The sequence below is a fragment of the Corvus cornix genome, chromosome 26, assembly GCF_000738735.6.
Source record: "Corvus cornix cornix isolate S_Up_H32 chromosome 26, ASM73873v5, whole genome shotgun sequence".
NCBI lineage: Eukaryota > Metazoa > Chordata > Aves > Passeriformes > Corvidae > Corvus > Corvus cornix.
In genome coordinates, this window is record NC_046354.1 from 600,323 (window position 1) to 618,206 (window position 17,884).

At 50.7% G+C, this 17,884-nt stretch overlaps 1 protein-coding gene across 5 annotated transcripts; it reads left to right on the plus strand.

Moving 5' to 3' along the window:
- The first annotated feature begins 6,179 nt into the window (after positions 1-6,179).
- Positions 6,180-17,646, plus strand: INKA2 (inka box actin regulator 2). Of its 5 annotated transcripts, none has more exons than XM_039565442.1 (3): positions 6,225-6,283; positions 15,554-15,657; positions 15,793-17,646. In XM_039565442.1, the coding sequence occupies exons 2-3, from the start codon at positions 15,643-15,645 to the stop codon at positions 16,753-16,755; spliced, it is 978 nt and encodes a 325-aa protein (XP_039421376.1). In that variant the 5' UTR covers positions 6,225-6,283; positions 15,554-15,642; the 3' UTR covers positions 16,756-17,646. The 5 variants fall into 5 exon arrangements, with proteins under 5 accessions (XP_039421375.1, XP_039421376.1, XP_039421377.1 ...); XM_039565443.1 differs by lacking the exon at positions 6,225-6,283 and adding an exon at positions 6,470-14,185; XM_039565444.1 differs by lacking the exon at positions 6,225-6,283 and adding an exon at positions 14,199-14,458.
- Positions 17,647-17,884: the final 238 nt, after the last annotated feature.

A 17,884-nucleotide genomic window follows, 5' to 3' on the forward strand; every position in this document is an offset into this window, starting at 1 on the left:
ATTAACAGTACAGTATTCACTCAGCAAAGGGTAAATGTGTTAATCTGTATGTGCGTTACTTACTCTGTAGACCACTTATTTTAAATCGTGGGTGGGTTTATGAATATCAACTTTTATTGTAGCACTTCTGAGGCTCTGGACATGCCGCTTCCATTCATTGCAAGGGGATTTGGAAAATCTCCACAGTGGCTTCTACTGTACAAGCACATACACTGTGTCATTATTCTTACAGTGCTGGGCAGCCTAAATGAATTTTAATGGCTTTGGTGTATCACAGGCTTGGTCACGCCTTTGAAATTCCTCATGTCTATATTCCTGGGGGAGAAAAGTCTGTCAGATTCTATTCAGTTATTTTTTATTATGAAGATATTTTCCTGTGACTATCTGAGTACCGAGCACTGCAGGACAAAGAGCAGTTCCAGTTTGGGGAGCTCCCCTCCACCAAGGGGGATGCAGCAGGTGGCTGGGACTGTGCCCCAGAGCACAGGTAACGGGATGTGAAAAAGGATCTACAGGCATTCTGCTGGGCCAATTGTTTTTAAAATTTTAAGTGGATATTCTCATTGGTCCTCAAGGGGAAAGAGTCTCCAACGTGAGATAATTGTCTCTGGATAAATCTGGGAAAGGAGACAGACAAAGACACCTGGACACAACAAACATTTGATTAAATACAGCCTTTCATAACCCTTTTAAATTGATGTGATTTGAACAGACAAGAAAGAGCAGTGAGGAGGGACTGTTCCCGGGTGGGAAGGGCAGCAAGGAGGTGACAAAGCAACCCCCAGGAGCCATTGCAGGAACTGCTCCCCTCTCTATTTTTCTCACTTACTCCTTTTCTCCCCTGAGGTTTCATACAAGTTGCAGTACAGCCAAGGTGATCTGGAGACAGACATTATTTTCTGTGGTGCATTAATGAGACACTCAGACACCTCGCCGTCATTCCGAAAGATACTGCTGTTTGTAGCTATTTAATTTTCCTTCAGATGTTCGATGCAGACAGACTCCAAACCATCTCCCTGTGTGTGACACCCTTCCCCACGACGACTGGCAGATCTGTTGTCCCTCTCCTGCTGGTTTTGGCTTTGACTGAGGGGGCTGTGTCACATTTCGGCTCCTGCAGCTCTGTCAGTCGACCCATGAAAAGTTTTGTTTTAACCCTTATTCCCATATTAAATCTTACCTGCTCCTGCTCCTCACGTTGTTGTAAGCTCTCTGTAAGTGGTGTGCTGTGCCACGAGTCACAGTATAAATAGGAATCTTCACCCTTCAGGCCTTGCTTTACCGCAGTGACTCTCGAGTGCTGAATTCCCGTTGTCGACATTCACATGTCAGCCCCGCCAAGAGGAATCTGCAGTTTTGCCATGACATTGCTTTGCTTTTGCTTGCAGTAGGATCCAAAGGAAGTATTCCTGCTCAGAGCAGCCTTTGGAAATCTTGACATTTAATCTGAATACTCTGCAGGCAGAGTAGGTCCTGGGAAAGGATTTAGGTTAGTAAAATAAGCAGATGAGACATCCTTCAGAGCTGGAGTATTACTAAAATAACAGGTTCTTTTGAAGGGATGTTAACTCTCTAGCTCGGGGCCATAAAAATCCTCAAGGTTTTAGGATGTAGAAAAGCCCTGCTAGGGAAAATTCTTCCTCCCATACACACTGAGAGCATGTTTTATTCCTCTGAGAAAGTGCTCAACACATTCTTGTCCCTGTCACAAAGTGCACATCACATATTTGATTTTAATTCCATGGCAGACTTCTTTTCCTCTGAATCTGTATATCAATGTATCAGCTTTAGATAAATGATATTCTATGACACCTGTGAGTGATGCTGCTGATACTCAAGGTCAGGTTCTCGCTATTTCAGACTATTTCAGCCTAACACCTGCAATACCAGGTCTTAGTACCTGTACTAAATAATTCCCACAGATTTATCCATCTCCTCCTTTTGTTATAAATTTACTCTTCATTTACAACACTCAAATTCTTGTTGTGACTCTTTGAAATACTGAGGTAAAGTGCTCGTGGATAATTTGTATTGGCTTCCTGAACTGTTGGGTTGTGTCTTACGAATATATTCATTATAGATTTGGACATTGCTGCTGCAAACAGGTACCAGCTTTGCCTTATTCCTTTGCCTTCAAAGGATTTGTCTTTCAGATCTGCCAAGACATGGAATTATTCAGAGCAAATCTGGTTTACATAATATTTGTAGAATATTTTGAAAGTGAGATAATCTCATCCTCCTCTCCCAGATGTTTTCAGATTAAGACAGGGAAGCTTCTCTGTTCTCTGCAGCATGCGTGAGTCACTCTTTGGAGTGTGGGACGTATTTGTGTTTACACTGCCATGGAAACTGTGTTTGTTCTCTGTACAGTAGAGCCCAGGACCGTGAAAGGGCCATTGATCCCAGCAGAGACAGTGGCTGCATATTCACCACCGAAAATTGACTCTGAGCACCCTGCACATTCACTTTCCCTCTGGAAAAAAAAGCTGCATGGCAAGTTACCAAGGAGCAGCAAGGCTTTGGAGCAGCCGAATCTTCTCTGTTGCTTTAGTAACTGACAAAGTTGTGGGTTTTTCCCAGCAAGTCTGGTGCATGGAGCTGTCATAAATAATGATGATGATGAGGAGGATGGTGATGTCTTACATCCATCTAGAGCTCATTTCAGTGCCCTCCTGTGGAATGGATTTGGTTCCTTGTCAGGCACATTCTTCACAAGGATCAAGGAGAACTCCCCAGACTTCAGATGGAGTCTCAAGTCCACGGGGGAGTGACCACAGGCACAGGCATGGGTGCAGCTGCAGATAAAAGCAAGCAGACCTCAGGGATCGGGTCAGAGCAGCTATTTCAGCTCTACGGTGAGAAATGCCAGTATTTCGCTCCTGTTGTTTTCCTCCAGATAAGTAAACATCACCCCATTTAAATCTTAGATACCAAGATTTGCTAAATTATTTTTTCAGCTCGTATGAGCACGATCTAGGTCACGAAAGCGCAGCGAGCCGAGATGAAATCCAGTAGTTCTTCAGCACGAGACAGCACAGTGGCTGCACAAGGAGCTTCCCTGGTACTTACTCCTGGCACTCCAGTGCAAGCAGAGCAATGCCAGGAGCTGGAATTTGGCGGAGCAGAGTTAAAAGTTTTTATTTTGAGGATGGGGCATAGTGAGGGGTTGAGGCATGTCACAAGTGCAGAGACTGTATGCACTAAATTAGACTTAAGAAGAAATAGTCAGATTTTCAGGGATATTTTATCTCTGGTCAGATTTTCAGGGATATTTTATCTCTTTACGCACAAATATAAAACCAGGCAAAGTTCTGACATTATATCCTTACCTATGGGTGGATGTTTCTGCCCCAGTGGGTTTAAACAAGGATGGATGCAATTCAGGTCATGCTGCAGCTGAAGTGGGAGGAAATTCTGAAAGGTTTGTTGTCAGTGTGCAGGAAAGTCAAAAGGAAAGAAAATTCAGCGATAACTACGCTTGTTAGTTCAGCAAAGAACAGTCATGTGGGAGCCTGGAGAAACCAGATCAATGAACTGAAAGACAACAAATGAGATGAGCCTTCAGCTGTGAAGGGATGGATGTTTCCTCAATCAGGAAGGAATGAGGCAGTTAATAGAAGTGGAATACTCCACTCTGAAGGAGTATTCTAATTTTTGCCCAAGGATCTCAGTTTTTCATTTTATCCTGAAATAAACCATGTAGCTTTCTGCTTGAGGGTGTTTTATTCTTGGCTCTGTATTTTCTCGGAGATCTGATTTTCCACTGCACTGCACCATCTGCTCATGGTTTACACCATGACAGAGCGGAAGGAGTGCAGGGCCTGGCATGAGGTGTTGGTGCTGCTTTGAACCAGTTGTCTACACGCAAGAGAAAAATGCTGCTTAGTAAGGCAATCCCACTGAGAAAATATTTCAGATTTTTCTCTTCTCTTGCAAGTTCCCAGGAGTTTGGAGCACATGAATATTCTGGTCTTTTCTTTATTCTGTGCTCATGAACTCCTTTATCAGTCTCCTGGGACAGGAGTAGCCCCGGAGGCTGGAAAATGGATCAAAAAGATGTCCTTAGCAGAAGCCAAACAGAGCCTAGAAACTCTTCCTGTTCATCTGCCAGAAGATCACAGAGTCTGGTGTCCTGCAAGAGGTGCAGGTGCTTACAGCATCTGCCACTTGCCATGTACACGTGCAGGTGGCCTCCTGAATCCTTGACACGTGCTGAAGGTAAAACACTGTGTAAGCTCAATTTGATCCTTCCAATAACCATGGCTATCATTGGTATCTCTGCTGTACTGCAGTAGTCAAAGGATGTGAAAGCATCAGTTAAATTCGGGAGTGATGCAGTGAACAGAGACCTGGGTGCTGAGCTGGCCCTTCCTGCCCATGTCTGGGACCCTGGAGAGGCCTGGGCAGCCGGGTCGTTCCCTGTGCCTCAGCAACTGCCCGAGCCAGGCGTTCCGGCCCCTGTGCTCCACTGGAGCCATCCCAGCTTTCTGATTTTTCACTCCTGCCTGGCTCTTCAACCTGCCATATGCTTGGATAGGCTGTGGACATCCACACCGGACCCCGGCCCGTGGGGAACAGCCAGCTGGCCAACAAATCCTGCCAGATTTCAGGAAAAAATCATAGCTGGGTTAGCTGGCTTCGACTGTACGAAAGACTCGAGACTGGCAAGTACCCACTCACATGATGGCACATCACATCCCTGTTGGAAGTGATTCACTTTTTGATAAGGTCATTTCTTTAATAAATTAATTTATTATCCCTGCATTCTACAGAGCCTTGAAGAGAGATGCTGTTCCCATGCTTAACAGATGGGAAATGGGAACCCTGAAATGAGCAGAGACAGGAAATTTTGATCCATAATAAAAGAGACAGTGGAAGGATCAATAAACATTAACTCTGGAGTGTTTCCCAAACACATGTGAAAGGGCAGATCGCAAATTTCCCATTTAAATTGGATTTTGACACAAAGGTCAGCTTTCAAAATCACAGAAACTGATTTCTATAAACAAACAAGCAAACAAACCAAATCCTATTACCATCTATAAAAAATGTTTTCCTCCAAAATATAAAGACCCGGAGAGGCAAACATTTAGCCAGTCTTTGTCAAATCTATGGTAAAAAACCAAGTAATTACATTTTTAATCCCAAATTTTAGAACACAAAGTAGTATTTCTTCTCCTATCAAGTTCTTTAGCATTGTGGAGCAACTCAGACAAACCTTGTTAAATTATCACAGGGGGCTCAGCATTTATCATCTAAACAACACATTTTGCAAATAAGATGAGAGTAATATTTATTTGTGAGAAACACTCAAAACTTCAAACCCTTTCAAATTCAGAGCAGTTATAAAGTCTGATGATCCAAAAGTGTTTGTATTTTTTTTTCCTGGCTCGCCTGTCCATCTGTTTGGTGTCCTGTGGTGACAAGCAATATTAGAGGTTGTTGATCCGAGATAAAAGAATCCTGGTCTTAGAGGGGCTCATCCGTAGCTCCCACATCCCCCATACCCCGGAGTTTTCCAGGTGCTCTGTGTGCGCAGACTCCCACGGGCTGAAACAGCGCCGGTGGAACAGGGATGGAAAACTGTTCTGGAAATAAACCCCGCCAAGGGACTCTCAGCACCTGTCTCTCGCGGCTCTCTAACATGTGCTGTCCCTGACAAAGGGCGCTCGGACTCAGGCACGGGCCGGGCTCAGTGCCTGTGCTGTGTGCCCGTGCCAGGGGACCGCCACATCCCCGTGGTGGCCAGGCACAGCACGAGCCCCGGCCGCAACCCAGCCCGCCGTGAGGACAAAACGGGGACACCGCAACTGGGTGGCTTTGCAATTTCTCGTGATTAAGGCCATGTAGGTTAATCCGTGCTTCTGGTGGGGTGGTCCGCGCCTGCGGAGCAACGTGCAGAATCCAGACCACAACAAACTAAAGCACCCAACTTGGCCGGGAGCAGGGCCCGCTCCGCGCCCGGCACGGGCGGAGCGCTGGGCTGGCTCTGCAGGGGCGGCTGCCGCTTCCAGCAGGGCTGCGGGCGCCGGAGCCGGGCGGGGGGATGCGGCTGCCCCCGCCCCGCCGCCCGCACACGCGGCCCCGCCGCCGCCGCGCTGCCCGGCCGCGCCCGCTGCGCGCTCTGCCCCGCGCCCTGCCCCGCCGGCAGCCGCCGCCCCCCGGAGCCGCCCCGCGGGCACCGGACAGCCCCCCGGACAGCCCCCCTGCCCTCCCCTCCCGCGGCGGGGCCGCGCCGAGCCGGGCCATGGAGCAGCACCTGCGGCGCCTGCGGCAGGAGCTGGTAAGGGCCGGGGGTCGGGGCAGCGCCCGGGCCGGTCCCGCGGGGCTGCGCGGCGGGCTCGCCTTGTGGGCACGGAGGGGAGGGCAGCGCCCGGCCGGGGCGCGGGGGTCCCGCCGCTCCCATCCCCGTGAGCGGGGGCACGTCCCGGTTGTGGGTCGGGGGTCCCGCCGCTCCCATCCCCGTGAGCGGGGGCAAATCCCGGTTGTGGGTCGGGGGTCCCGCCGCTCCCATCCCCGTGAGCGGGGGCAAATCCCGGCTGTGGGTCGGGGGTCCCGCCGCTCCCATCCCCGTGAGCGGGGGCAGGTCCCGGTCAGCGCTGGCCGCTCGGGGTCCGTCCGTCTGTCGGAGAGAAACCGCGGCGGGGGCGTGCGGGGGCTTTAGGGACAAGCTGCCAGCACAGGTCAGAAATCAGAGAAGCAGCCACAGAGATGGATAGGAACAACTTTCCGGGAATCAAAAGGCTGTGAAGGGAGCGCGTTGGCACCTCCGATACGCTGTGAAAATACTTCTTTAATAGGAAAGCCTTTGTCAGAAACGAGCGGTGTTTTCGCCCTCCTGCCGCTCCTGCTCAGGGGTAACCTCACTCCCGGAGCTTGCTGGGGCTTGTCCAGCAGCCCGAAGGTATTGCTGGTGCTCTGGGGCTGGCTGGGGTGGGTTGGGAGGAGGAACTGATACTTCCCAAAATAGGGTTCCAGCGGGTCTGGCTCGGAGTCTGCGTTATCCTGATAAATAGATAATGAGAACAAAAGGGGAAGACAAGGCAGAGCAAGAATGGGTGGGTGAAGTTTCTGAATGCAAGAAGCTCCCGGTTTGGACTGGAAAGGATGTTGATTTCAGCTGGGTTTTGTGCTCCCCGGAGTTCTGTACAGTGCCTGCATTGCAGGAAGCATTCCGTGTGGAACAACCCTAGTGAGTCCCTGCGGAGCAGGCGAAGTTCCAGCTGCGCCCAGGGCAGGACCAGGGCTGGAGAGCCCTGTGCTCCTCCAGATCCCAGTGTCTTGTGAAACACGGGCTGGGGCAGTGGCCTTTTACTCTCAATAAATGTGGCAGCAGTGACATTTAACCTGCTGGCGTTCCCAGTGTTTCCCCAGCAAACATAGGAGGTGAATGACAAACTAAAACAAAGGAAAATGGGAGTCACTGGTGTGCTGTACACCGGGTGTGATGAATGAAATGCAAACTGCAAACCAGGACATACAGAATAATGGGAGAGCTCTTGAAAATCTGAGTGAGTTGGAAGGTGAGATGGGAGAAGGAGTAACTTCCAGAAGAACATCCTAAGAATAAGGTTCCTAAATCAGTGTTTTGTCTTCTAACCAAATCGGTTTTGTTATCTGAGCAATATTTTTGTAGAGGAGCCTAAACACTGCACCTCTGAGTCTAAAACATGCCTGTTTTGTAGTGCAAAAAATAACTTCTGAAGAGTCAATATATTCAACAGAAAGGCAGATCCCTCACACAATGTGAAAGCCAGAAAAAAAATACTTTAAATGAGAAAATTCTGGCTTTGTTCAGCCTTTGCTATAGTGAAGGAATAGATTTTCATTGTAAAAATGCAACAGTTTTTATTATATTAATAAACCATGAGTTAGCCTGGCATAAATCTGTGTATATGCTTGGCTTAAAAAACTGGGAAGGGGCAGTTGTCATCTTCAGCTGGACGAGTTGTGACTTGACTGAGAGCAGCCTGGATCTCCATACATTTGGTTTTCACCAGTCACATTCGTTCCCCCTCCCACCGCCCAGTTTTTGTTACTCAAACTTAAAAACTTCCTTTCGCACGAGTGCCCCGGGGATCCGAGCGCAGTCGTGAGCGCGGCTGTGCGGGGACATCCACGGGGTGCAGCTGGAGAGGGCCTTGGGGTCACCTCCTTCAGCCTCCCTGCAGCCCGAGTGAGCTGCAGGCTGGGAGTGAAAGCAGGAGCTGTAGCAATTAAAGCATCCACCAGTGATATCCCGAGCAATAACAGCTTTTAGAAATCAATTCTGTCCAGATAGCCCGGAATTAAAATAGATTAATGTTTCTCTAAGGAGCAGCTCGCAGCTCGAGGGACAGCTGGGCCCGTCTGCACCGCGGGCAGCGGGAGCTCGCCTTTGGATGCGCCAGAGCCGGGGTCAGCGGGCAGGAGTGCTGGGAGCGGCTTTGGCCGCGGGGAGCCAGCGAGTGGGGCAAAGGGGAGTCCGGCCCCGGGGCATCCCCGGGGATTTAGGAACACCCTGGGTTGTGCTGTGTCCAGGGAGCAGCTCCGTTGTGCAGGGAGGTTCTGCAGAACTTCCCTCTGTGAGGAGCCGGGCTTGCTGGGGCTGCCCAGTGCCACATGGCAAGGTTAGAGACGGTCCCGTTTGCAGAAGTGTAGTTTGTCTCAGTGCAAACAGCCTCTGTTTTGGTAAACCAGACTCTTGGCCAGTTTTGAGGAGGGGATTTTCTCAAAAAATAGTGGATGTTGGCACAGCTCCCAGTTCCCAGGGAAAGGTTATCTTCCTGTGCAACTCAATCCCCCACTAGTGAGATAGAAGGATTCCAGCTCTGGTTTTTCTTTCCCTTGCTTTGTTTATTAAAAACATATTTAAATGCTGATGTGCTTGGCTGGGGTGCTGGTGAGCCCCCACGTGTCACCTGTGCCCTGAGATCACAGAGGGCTGTGCCAGACCAGTCACCAAGGAGCAAGGTCCAGGCATGCTTACCCTGCGCTTCCCATTTCCTCTGGGAAAGCTCTGCCACGGCTCCCCAGGATGAATCTGACCCCTTTCAGTCAGTTCGAGAGAGCTCTCCTGTTCCAGTCGCATGTTTTCCATTGTAAGCTGATAGTTTCTGGCATGTGTGGTGTCCCTTTGATTGGAATCCATTCAGAAGCTTCCACATGCAAATGCTTCGCAGCCGGGAGAGCCTCAGCTGACACAGCCATTCATCCCGGCCGGGTGGGATGGGGCAGCTCTGCTGGAGCGGGGATCCTCGTCCCGGGCTGACAGCGGAGCCAGCGCCGACAAGCTGTGCCAGCTCTTTGCGCCTCATCCCCGGGTGCAGGAAGTACTTTAAGACCTTGTTCTCCTCCGGGAAGCCCCTGGAGATTTATGGACACAGCATGGCTTGTGGGAATGTGCAGCGCTGGTTTGTAGGTCTGGTGATGGAATAAGCTGTGCTTCTGCACTCCTGTCATCTGTCCTTGCAGTGGCAGTTGTGAAATGTGCCCCAGAGCTTGGGAATCTGCCATTCACGCAATTAATCTCGATACTCAAAGCCCTTTTCACTGTATCGGCTGCGTTCAGAATCTGCAAGCATCGTCCTGAGGCACAGCAGAGTTGTGCCTGCTCCCCGAGTCGCAGAGCGTTATCTCAGCCGAAAGATCAGATTTAACAAGAATTGTCTTGCTGGGGCATTAGCAGAGAGGAGTTTCATTTCCGTGCCTCGCGCTGCACACGGCAGCGCCTCCCTGCACTCGCAGACACCAGCACAGTTTGCACTGCCATGTCCCAGCCTCACACATGTGCTCTGGGATGGGGGCCTGGAGCTCGTCTGCAGTTAGAATCGATCATTATTTTCTGCTGGGGAGTCCATGGGGCAGATTGCTCTGGCACGTTGGGTTTGTATGGCTGTAACGGGAGGGGGCACAGCCACGTTAGCTGTGGTTGGAACTTTTACGTGTTTTGGTCTCTCAGATGAATCCAGGATATATCTGCGGTTTCTGTTGCTTTCTTCTAGGAGGAAAAGTATTTAAGTACTGTTTAAAAGAAACCTCACCACTCTGACTTGAACTTTTAATGTTCTCCCTGCACATTTGTCATAAATGCATTGAATTACTGAGTTTGATAGAGTCTGACTCCCTTCTTACATTAATTTATGTCCTGGTAGGCAATGTTTCTTGCTATGAATATCCTGCGGGAATAGAACATTCGGTCCGAGTGAAAAATACAGCCAATTATTTTTACTCTTTGTCTCACACCGGCTCCTATTCCGGTAACTGTGTCACGCTCCAAGACGATCTGCTGTGTTTTCATTCCTGCCCTCTCGGGAGGGGCAGCTCGGGTGGTTTGCAGTCTGAGCAGCACAAGACAGCCCTGAGGGTCCAGTGTCGCTGCTCCCAACTGCAGCAGGTGGGACAGGCGGCTCCATGTGTGTCTCTGCTGATGAAGGGGTCCCTTTTTGGGTGACTTTGCCCCTGGCTGCTGGAGCAGTGCCAGGAGGTTGGGTGCTTGTCACAGGATCTCATTCCTTGGTGTTCCTGAGGGGAAGGTGCAAAGGAGTGACTTGACAGCAGATGTCCTGTCACGTATAACTGGGGAGAAAAAGCAGTCACACGCTTTGTCCTCTTGGTATTTCCAGAGCAGTCTCCTAGAGATGAGGATGGATTTTTTCAGACTCCCAGCTTCATGTATTCAGGAATTTTAAAGAGCAGATTCCCAGAGAAGCTGGTCTGGGCTGAAAACTGACATTTTAACCATCATCTGCAGTGGCTGGTCTGTCCATTGAGGCCTGTGGTCTCTCTTAGCTTTGGGTTGTGAGTAAAAGTCTGAAGATTAAAGTTATTTTTGGTCCATTTTTATCCCGGTTGAGGAGAATTGATTTTTCTGATTTGCTTTTAAACATAGGGAATGTGATTGGGAAGCACAGAACAATATTCTTGCAGTGGGAAGGAAGGTGGATAATGGAGTGATGTGAACCACGTCTTTCATGGTTAACATCTGTTCAGGATCTATTTAAACTGTTGTGAGGGGGAGTCTCTGGTTCAGTGTCAGCATCCTTCCTCTTTCAGAAAACTGAGCTCACGGTTAACATCCTCATGAACACCTAAAATACCCTGGGAAGACAAGAGGTAAAAGAGAGACTTGGAATTATAGTGATAAAATGCAAGGACTGAAAGACAACTGCAGGCCCTTGGCATCCTCCAGGGGAAGAAAAAGAAAGGTGGAACATGGAGCTGGAGAGCAGCTCTGTGTGAGCTGTGCAGCGAGGGCTGTGCAGCCACAACTGCAGCCTTGTTGAAGATTAATCCAGTTAGTGACCCGAAGGGAAACACAGAAACAATATGATCAGCTCAGCAGTTCTAAAATAATTTCAGTCTCTATTATGTCATCTGCTTTAAATACCAATTGTTTGTTGCTGGGTCTGTTGCCCATCAGAACTATTATCAAGAACTATTTGCCATTTGTTCTTTCCTGTCCTCTTAGCAATAACTTCCTCTCTTTGCATTTCTTTTACCTAAGAGCTGGACATCTGTCTTCCTCCTGGTTGTGACAAACACTCTCAGGGCTCTTCTTCCCAGCTCTGTGCTCAGCTGAAAGCCGGGGATGTTGCTGGGCTTTTCCTTTCCATCAGCATCACAAAGCTGCTGCGGCCCTGGGCAGGCAGATGTGTGGATGGGCTGGAATGCAGACAGCTGTGGCTCCAGGAGATTGATTGGAACTGGATTCTGAGAGCTCCGTGAAGGGGGATGTTAACAGAAAAACACCAGTTCCAGAGTGGCTGGTAAAAGTTACTTATTTACCTGGGAAGTGGGAAGTGACAAGGAAAATCTCCCTTACTTGTACACTTCAGGTATTTGAGGCTGAATTTGATGAAATGCCAGTAACTGCTGGAGGAGGTTCCTTGGGACGGGCTCTTCTCCTGCGGTGTTAGTCATTGGTGGGAGATCATTGATTACCAACTGTGTAAAGCAGTTGTTGGGTTATCCTTGGGGAGTGAGGAGATGGTGGAAGAGGTGGCTCCAGAGCAATTGGTGCCTTTGCTGCTCAGGATGGGACACTGCCAGTGCAAAAACCCCTCTGTATCTGAACTCTGGCAGGTTTTTGTTTGGTTCCCCCCCCTCCACGTTGAATATTCCATGATGATCATTTGAAAGTGGAGTTTTGAATTTTGCACTTCAGTTTTCAGTGCTTGGGGTGTCTGTAGTTTCAATGAGCTTTGCTTTGGAGGAGCATTGAGGCTGAGCTGGCTGGGTCACACCTCCACAGGACTGAGCCAGGTAATACCTCAGTGCTGGAGAAAGGAACCTCTCCCATCACACACCAGTCCCGGGCACTGAAGGGGAGCACTTAGCCCTGTGAGCACTTGTCTTGCTTTAAAAGGCATGAGTTGGCTTGTGCAGAATTAGACATAAAAGTTTTCATGCCAATTTTTAGGGATTGCGAGAGTTTCAGGAATAATGAGATCCAATTTGAGGCATCTGATTTTTAACTGGTTTATAGAGATAGATTTGGGTATCTGCAAGTTGTCATGGTTCTAACAGGGCTTTTTTTGGAAGCAGAGAAGCCAAACAACCACTTATATTGAAGGGCAGAGTGTCTCAGATTAGACACCCTGGAAATGCTGATGTATTTGTGCACCTTGAGCAGAGAGCAGCAGGAGCCAGAGGGGAGGGCAGGCTCTGTGCAGAGCCGAGTCTGGCAGTGCTGCTGCCCCTGTGCTCTGCTCTGCAGCCCCACTGATCCCACAACAGGTTTGGGGTTTGCAGCTCACAGAGAGGCACAAGCCAGAGCCTCTCCTGGTGCCCAGCTTACATAACAGCACTTGCATAAGCCCCAGCGTGGTCAGGGTCTCTCTCCACACCACATTAAGGCTCTCTGGGGTTCTGTGTCACATTCACGCTCTGCTTGGAATTGACTTCAGTTCATCACAAATTCAAGTTCCTTCTACATGAAGTGTGTGACCAAGAGCCAGTGAGGCTACAAGGGCTGCCCCTTCAGCCTGGAGTTCCCACTGCCTGCAGTACAGCATCCATTTGATTTCCAGCCCAGTCTGCTGAATTATTTGCAGAATCCCTTTTTCTTCTCGCAGACCAGGTAGTTCAGTCCTGACCCTCTGCCAGGGAGGTGATCTCTCTTCTCTAGGACATTGTTCCTTTGCTGGAGAGTCTCAGAGAAGCCAGTCTGAACTTGGGAGAACTGAGGTCTTGGCAAGGAGGAGAGGCTGGCAGTTAGACACTGGGGGAGGTTTTTTTCCCTCCAGAATTTTCTTTCCAAGGTGAGTACTCTTAATTGCAGGTGGGTGGAATCCAAGCCCCGCAGGCCGTTTGGTCACCAGGCAGTGACTTCACTTTGGGCTGGGCTTCCCCCGCTCTCCAGCTCTGTAAAAGACTGAGCAGATACCATGAAGAGCAAAAGATAAAGCAGAGGGGGCTGATTTGCTTCATTTTTTAACTTGCACAACCCGAAACTACAGCAGCATTTGCCAGCAGAGGTAAAAGGGTCAGGATGCTGAAAACTCTGTCGGTGCTGGTGGGATTCACGTTTGCAGAGGGACACTGAGGCTGGAGGGTGGGATTCACCCTTCCTGAGGCAGGCCACTGGAGCAGGACAGAGGAGTCACAGCCCAGAGCCTCCTCTCCTGCCCCTGTGCTGCGAGGGAGGCTGAGCCCAGGCATCCACATCTCAGTCATTCACAGGAGAGGGTTTCCACAGAGGAAGACATCCCCGCTTCTTTTCCAGCAGCTCAGGCTCCCCAGTCTGGTGCTGGCACCGGGTTTGGCAGCCCCAGCTCCTTTGTTCAGAAGGAAAAGTGCTGGGTTTGGAAGCGTCGGGGCTCAGGTGTGTTCCTGCGGGAGGCGGCTGGATCTGGCTGTGAGGAGCGAGCCCAGCGCTGCCCAACGCTGCCGAGGAAGGGTCAGTGCTCCCGAGGTGTGCCTGGCTGAGCCCGGCAGGGCTGCCCCGTCCCAGGGCAGGTAATTGAGGCCGTGGAGGGAACGGAGCTGCCCAGCAGATGCCGAGGGCTCCAGGAGCCCAGTCCCGGGGCAGGACCCCGTCACTCCCCACGGCGCGATTACTGCGCCAGGGGATTTGGTGGGAAGTGGCCAATGAGGGGCCAGGCTGGCTCCAAATCCAGCTTTTTCCAAAGCCCCAGATCAAACAGACTGCCATTAATAAGGCAAGAAAGGTTAGGACGAGCAGCATTACAGCAGATCTGGAGAGGTAAGGTGATAGTTCTGTCTGAGGCTGGCAGAGCATCTGGCCCCAGCTTGGTGTGGGAACCAGGAGTTCGGTGAGGCTGGAATTGGGACGTTGTTTGCACGTCTGCAGCAGGAGTTTATTTGCTGATGTTAAAAATGCCATCGCTGGAGGCTCTGGGTGGTGGAATCAGGAAGCTGAGCACAGATTTTCTGTATCTTTGTAGCTGTGTGCTCATTCCAGATGATAAACAACTTTCTTGAGAGAAAAGCCCTGAAAAATGACCGTAACCTGCTGGTGAGTTTAGTTTTAGGTTCTGGGGTTTGAAGTGGGGATTTGTGGTCAGAAACTGTTGAGCAGTTTCCACTTACAGAGCTGGATTGTTACAATTTTCTGATGGCTGCTCTTTCTCACTGCTCAGCCCCACGTACAGAGATGGAAATAGAGCAAGTAATTGAACTAGCTTGGTTAAAATGAAGGAGAGGTAGAAAATAAACCTTGGTAATGTAAAGCTGAACATAAGAAAAAAAGAAAAAGCTGGCCTTTTTCACCCTAATCTTGAGATCTGTTGCTGTACAAAAAATGGTGGTGAGCCTTTTAACGTGTTTGTGACAGCGTAGGCTGGCTGAAGCTTCCTTTGACAGGGGTAATCTCTTCTGCAAACCACCTCACAGCAGTGGGACATGCCCTCACCTCCAGCCCTGCCAGCCCCTGCTGTTCCTCCCCTCTCCTGCCCCTTCCCCACTCCCCCTCCCTGCTAAAAAAGAGTAAGTGGCAGCTGTTGGAAAGTGGAGCCCGTTTGCTTTATGGTGCTGCTTTGGGAATATGATCAGATCCTGCATGAGAGAGAGAAAGCAACAGAGCGAAAGAGAAGGGGGGGAGTTGGGAAGCTCTGGAGAATAAGTTGCTTATTTTAAGTCTGGTATAGAAAGTTGAATCTTTGTAGTGAGGTTCAGGGATGAAGCAGAACTGCTACTAAAGATTGTAGCCTGGGAATCAAAGAATTCCCGGTTGAATGTCAGTAATCCTAGAGTTTGTTGGTTGTTCTGTACAAAATTTCCAATGCATTGAAATGTCTTTGACTGTCCTCTAGTGAGAGGTGCCTGCACTGAGGGCCTTGAGAGCTGAAGATGTGTTATGGAGTAACAACAATTCTTCTTGGGGTTTCTTTTTAATCTACTTCAGCATTTCAGGTAAGGAAGCAAGGCTCTCCCTGGAAGGCACCTCTGTTCAGTGTTCTGGCTCCTGATTTCAGCTGGTGACAGGGCACAAAAGACACAAAGGCACAGGAATATTCTAAAACTGGCAGCAGCCAAAACCATTCATAATTCTACACCTTGGGCTTCTGCCAAGCAATTAAAGGAAACTCAAACTCTTTATTTTTGTTGTCAGGTCAAACAAACCACTTCTGTCAGCTCCTCTTGTTCCTAGAGGGACACTCCTAGAAAAATCTAAGGAAAACCTGAGTGCCGTTGGCTGAAATGGATGTGGTGCAGGTGGGATGCATGGCAGATGCAGTCAGGAGGGAGGGGGATGTCTCAGGGAGCTGCTCAGCCCCGCTCTGCTGCCCTGTGCTCGCTGTCCTGCTCCATGCTGGGGACACTGACCCGCCTGTGCTCTTCCCTCCGCAGCTCTCCATGAAGGAGGTGGGCGACGGGCTGCACGAGCAGATGAACTGCATGATGGGCGCCCTGCAGGAGCTGAAGCTGCTCCAGGTGCAGACAGCCCTGGAGCACTTGGACATCTCGGGGCGCCGGAGCCCCGCGGAGCAGCGCCGGTGCTGCCGGAGCAGCGGGGCCGGGCAGGACACGCAGCTGGGGCAGGCACAGGGACATTGCCCCCCGGCCCTGGCGTGTCCTGTGCCACGGCCAGCGGGTTTGTCCCATCCCACTGCATTCCCAGAGAGTGACCACCCTCGAGACACCCCCTCCTCCTCCCAGAGCCTCTGCGGGGAGGACCTTTGTCCCCCAAAAGGACCTTCCTCCGTGTCCAGCAGAGTGGAGCACGTCCGGCCCCGGACATTCGAGTCCAGCAGCCAGGGCACAGCTGGGGGGTGGCTGCTGTGCCAGGAGTGCCCGGGGTGCGATGACGGCCACGACTGGACATCGTCCCTGATGTCCCAGAGCAGGAACCGGCAGCCGCTGGTCCTGGGGGACAACATCTTTGCAGACTTGGTGGGGAACTGGCTGGACCTGCCCGAGCTGGATAAGAAGGGGGAGAAGAGCGAGGCGTCCCTGTCCATGAGCAGATCCCAGGAGCTCTGCAGGAAGTTCTCCCTCACAGCCAACATCTTCAAGAAGTTCCTGAGGAGCGTCCGGCCGGACCGAGACAGGCTGCTCAAGGAGAAACCTTGCTGGCTTCCTCCTGAGGACAAACGGCCCGAGATTTCCAAGAGGTCCAAAAAGATCAACAAACTCAAGGGGACATTTTACTTCCCCCTTCATGGGAACCTGCAGAACCATCACAGCAAAGCAGAGAGGTGCCCCAGGGCAGAAAGCTGTAGTGAGCACCCCAAAATCGGCACCAAGAAAGTCCACGATTCCAGAGACTACAGCCAGGCGGGGTTTGACATCAACACGGCCGTGTGGGTCTGAGCCTGTCCTCTGCTCTGCCCAGCGTTTCCACACCCACCAGCAGCTGGAGGCCACACTCACCTTTTTGGGAGACTCCTGATCTCTCCACAGGGACAGGAGAGGAGTCCTGCAGAACACGCTGCAGGCTTCACTCTCCTGCACATGGAATTTTCTGGAGAACTACGGCTTCGGGGACTGCCTGAGCAGCAGCTGACACAGCCCCACGTGGGGAGACCTTTGGGGACCGGTATTTGCAAAAATAATCCGAATCTTTAGCAGCTCTAAGATGAGTGGTGCCACAGGTGAGCAGCTCCTGGTGCCAGGCCCATTCCATCATCTCCAGTTCAATGGCTGCAGCACAAAACCCACGCTGTGCATGTGTGTGTATGAGTGTGCAGATATATATAGAAAGAGAGTTGTTTTAAAAAAATCTATTCCTGCTTGTGTGCACTTGAAACTGGGTTATACACCAGGCATCCCAAGCCTTGTACCTGAAGCACTTGTTATTTAAGTGGAAAGAAATGTTTGAATTTATAAGACTTGAACAATTGCTGAGTGGGGGGCAACCCCCCAACTTTGGGGGGGTCTCCCCTTAAACTGCATCCCTGGTGCCCTCCCAGCAGCTCTCCCTCCCCTGCCAGTTAAACCAGTGGGGCACAAGGCTCCTTGCAGGGGGTTTGTGACCTGGGGGTCTCGGTGGGTTTGCCCCTCTCGCCTCCCCTTGTCCCTACAGATCGCTCCAGATAAATCACTGCAGAAGTTTATTGTTGGGTTTTCACCCAGATGCAAAGTTCCATCCCCTGTTTATTGTTGTGTTCCCTGTTGCTGTTGTGTACAAACCTCCTCTTGACAGAACCAAGTTCTTCAGTGTCCGACTCTCCAAGAGTTTCCAATAAAGTGGAATCAGTCTCATCTCTGCTGTGGAACACCCTCGGTCTCTTCTCTCACTCCGGGGTTTTCCCTGGCTGTTCCCAGCTGGGACCGGGGAGTTTGGGGAGCAGCCAGGAGAGTTTCCATTCAAGGAGAGGTTGTAAATCACGGCAGAGCTCCCTGCCAGGGTGCCAGCACTGCTCCAGAGGCACATCCCCTGCAGCCCCTGCACAGCCCCGAGAGCCTGCAGGGCTTCTGCAGCTTCCACACCCGTCCTGCC

Excerpts from the sequence above, each read along its gene's own strand:
- INKA2 (XM_039565441.1), top strand. The coding sequence starts at position 6,248 with ATGGAGCAGCACCTGCGGCGCCTGCGGCAGGAGCTG. Across the intron at positions 6,284-15,792 it reads GGCGCCTGCGGCAGGAGCTG|CTCTCCATGAAGGAGGTGGG; the intron begins GTAAGGGCCGGG and ends TTCCCTCCGCAG.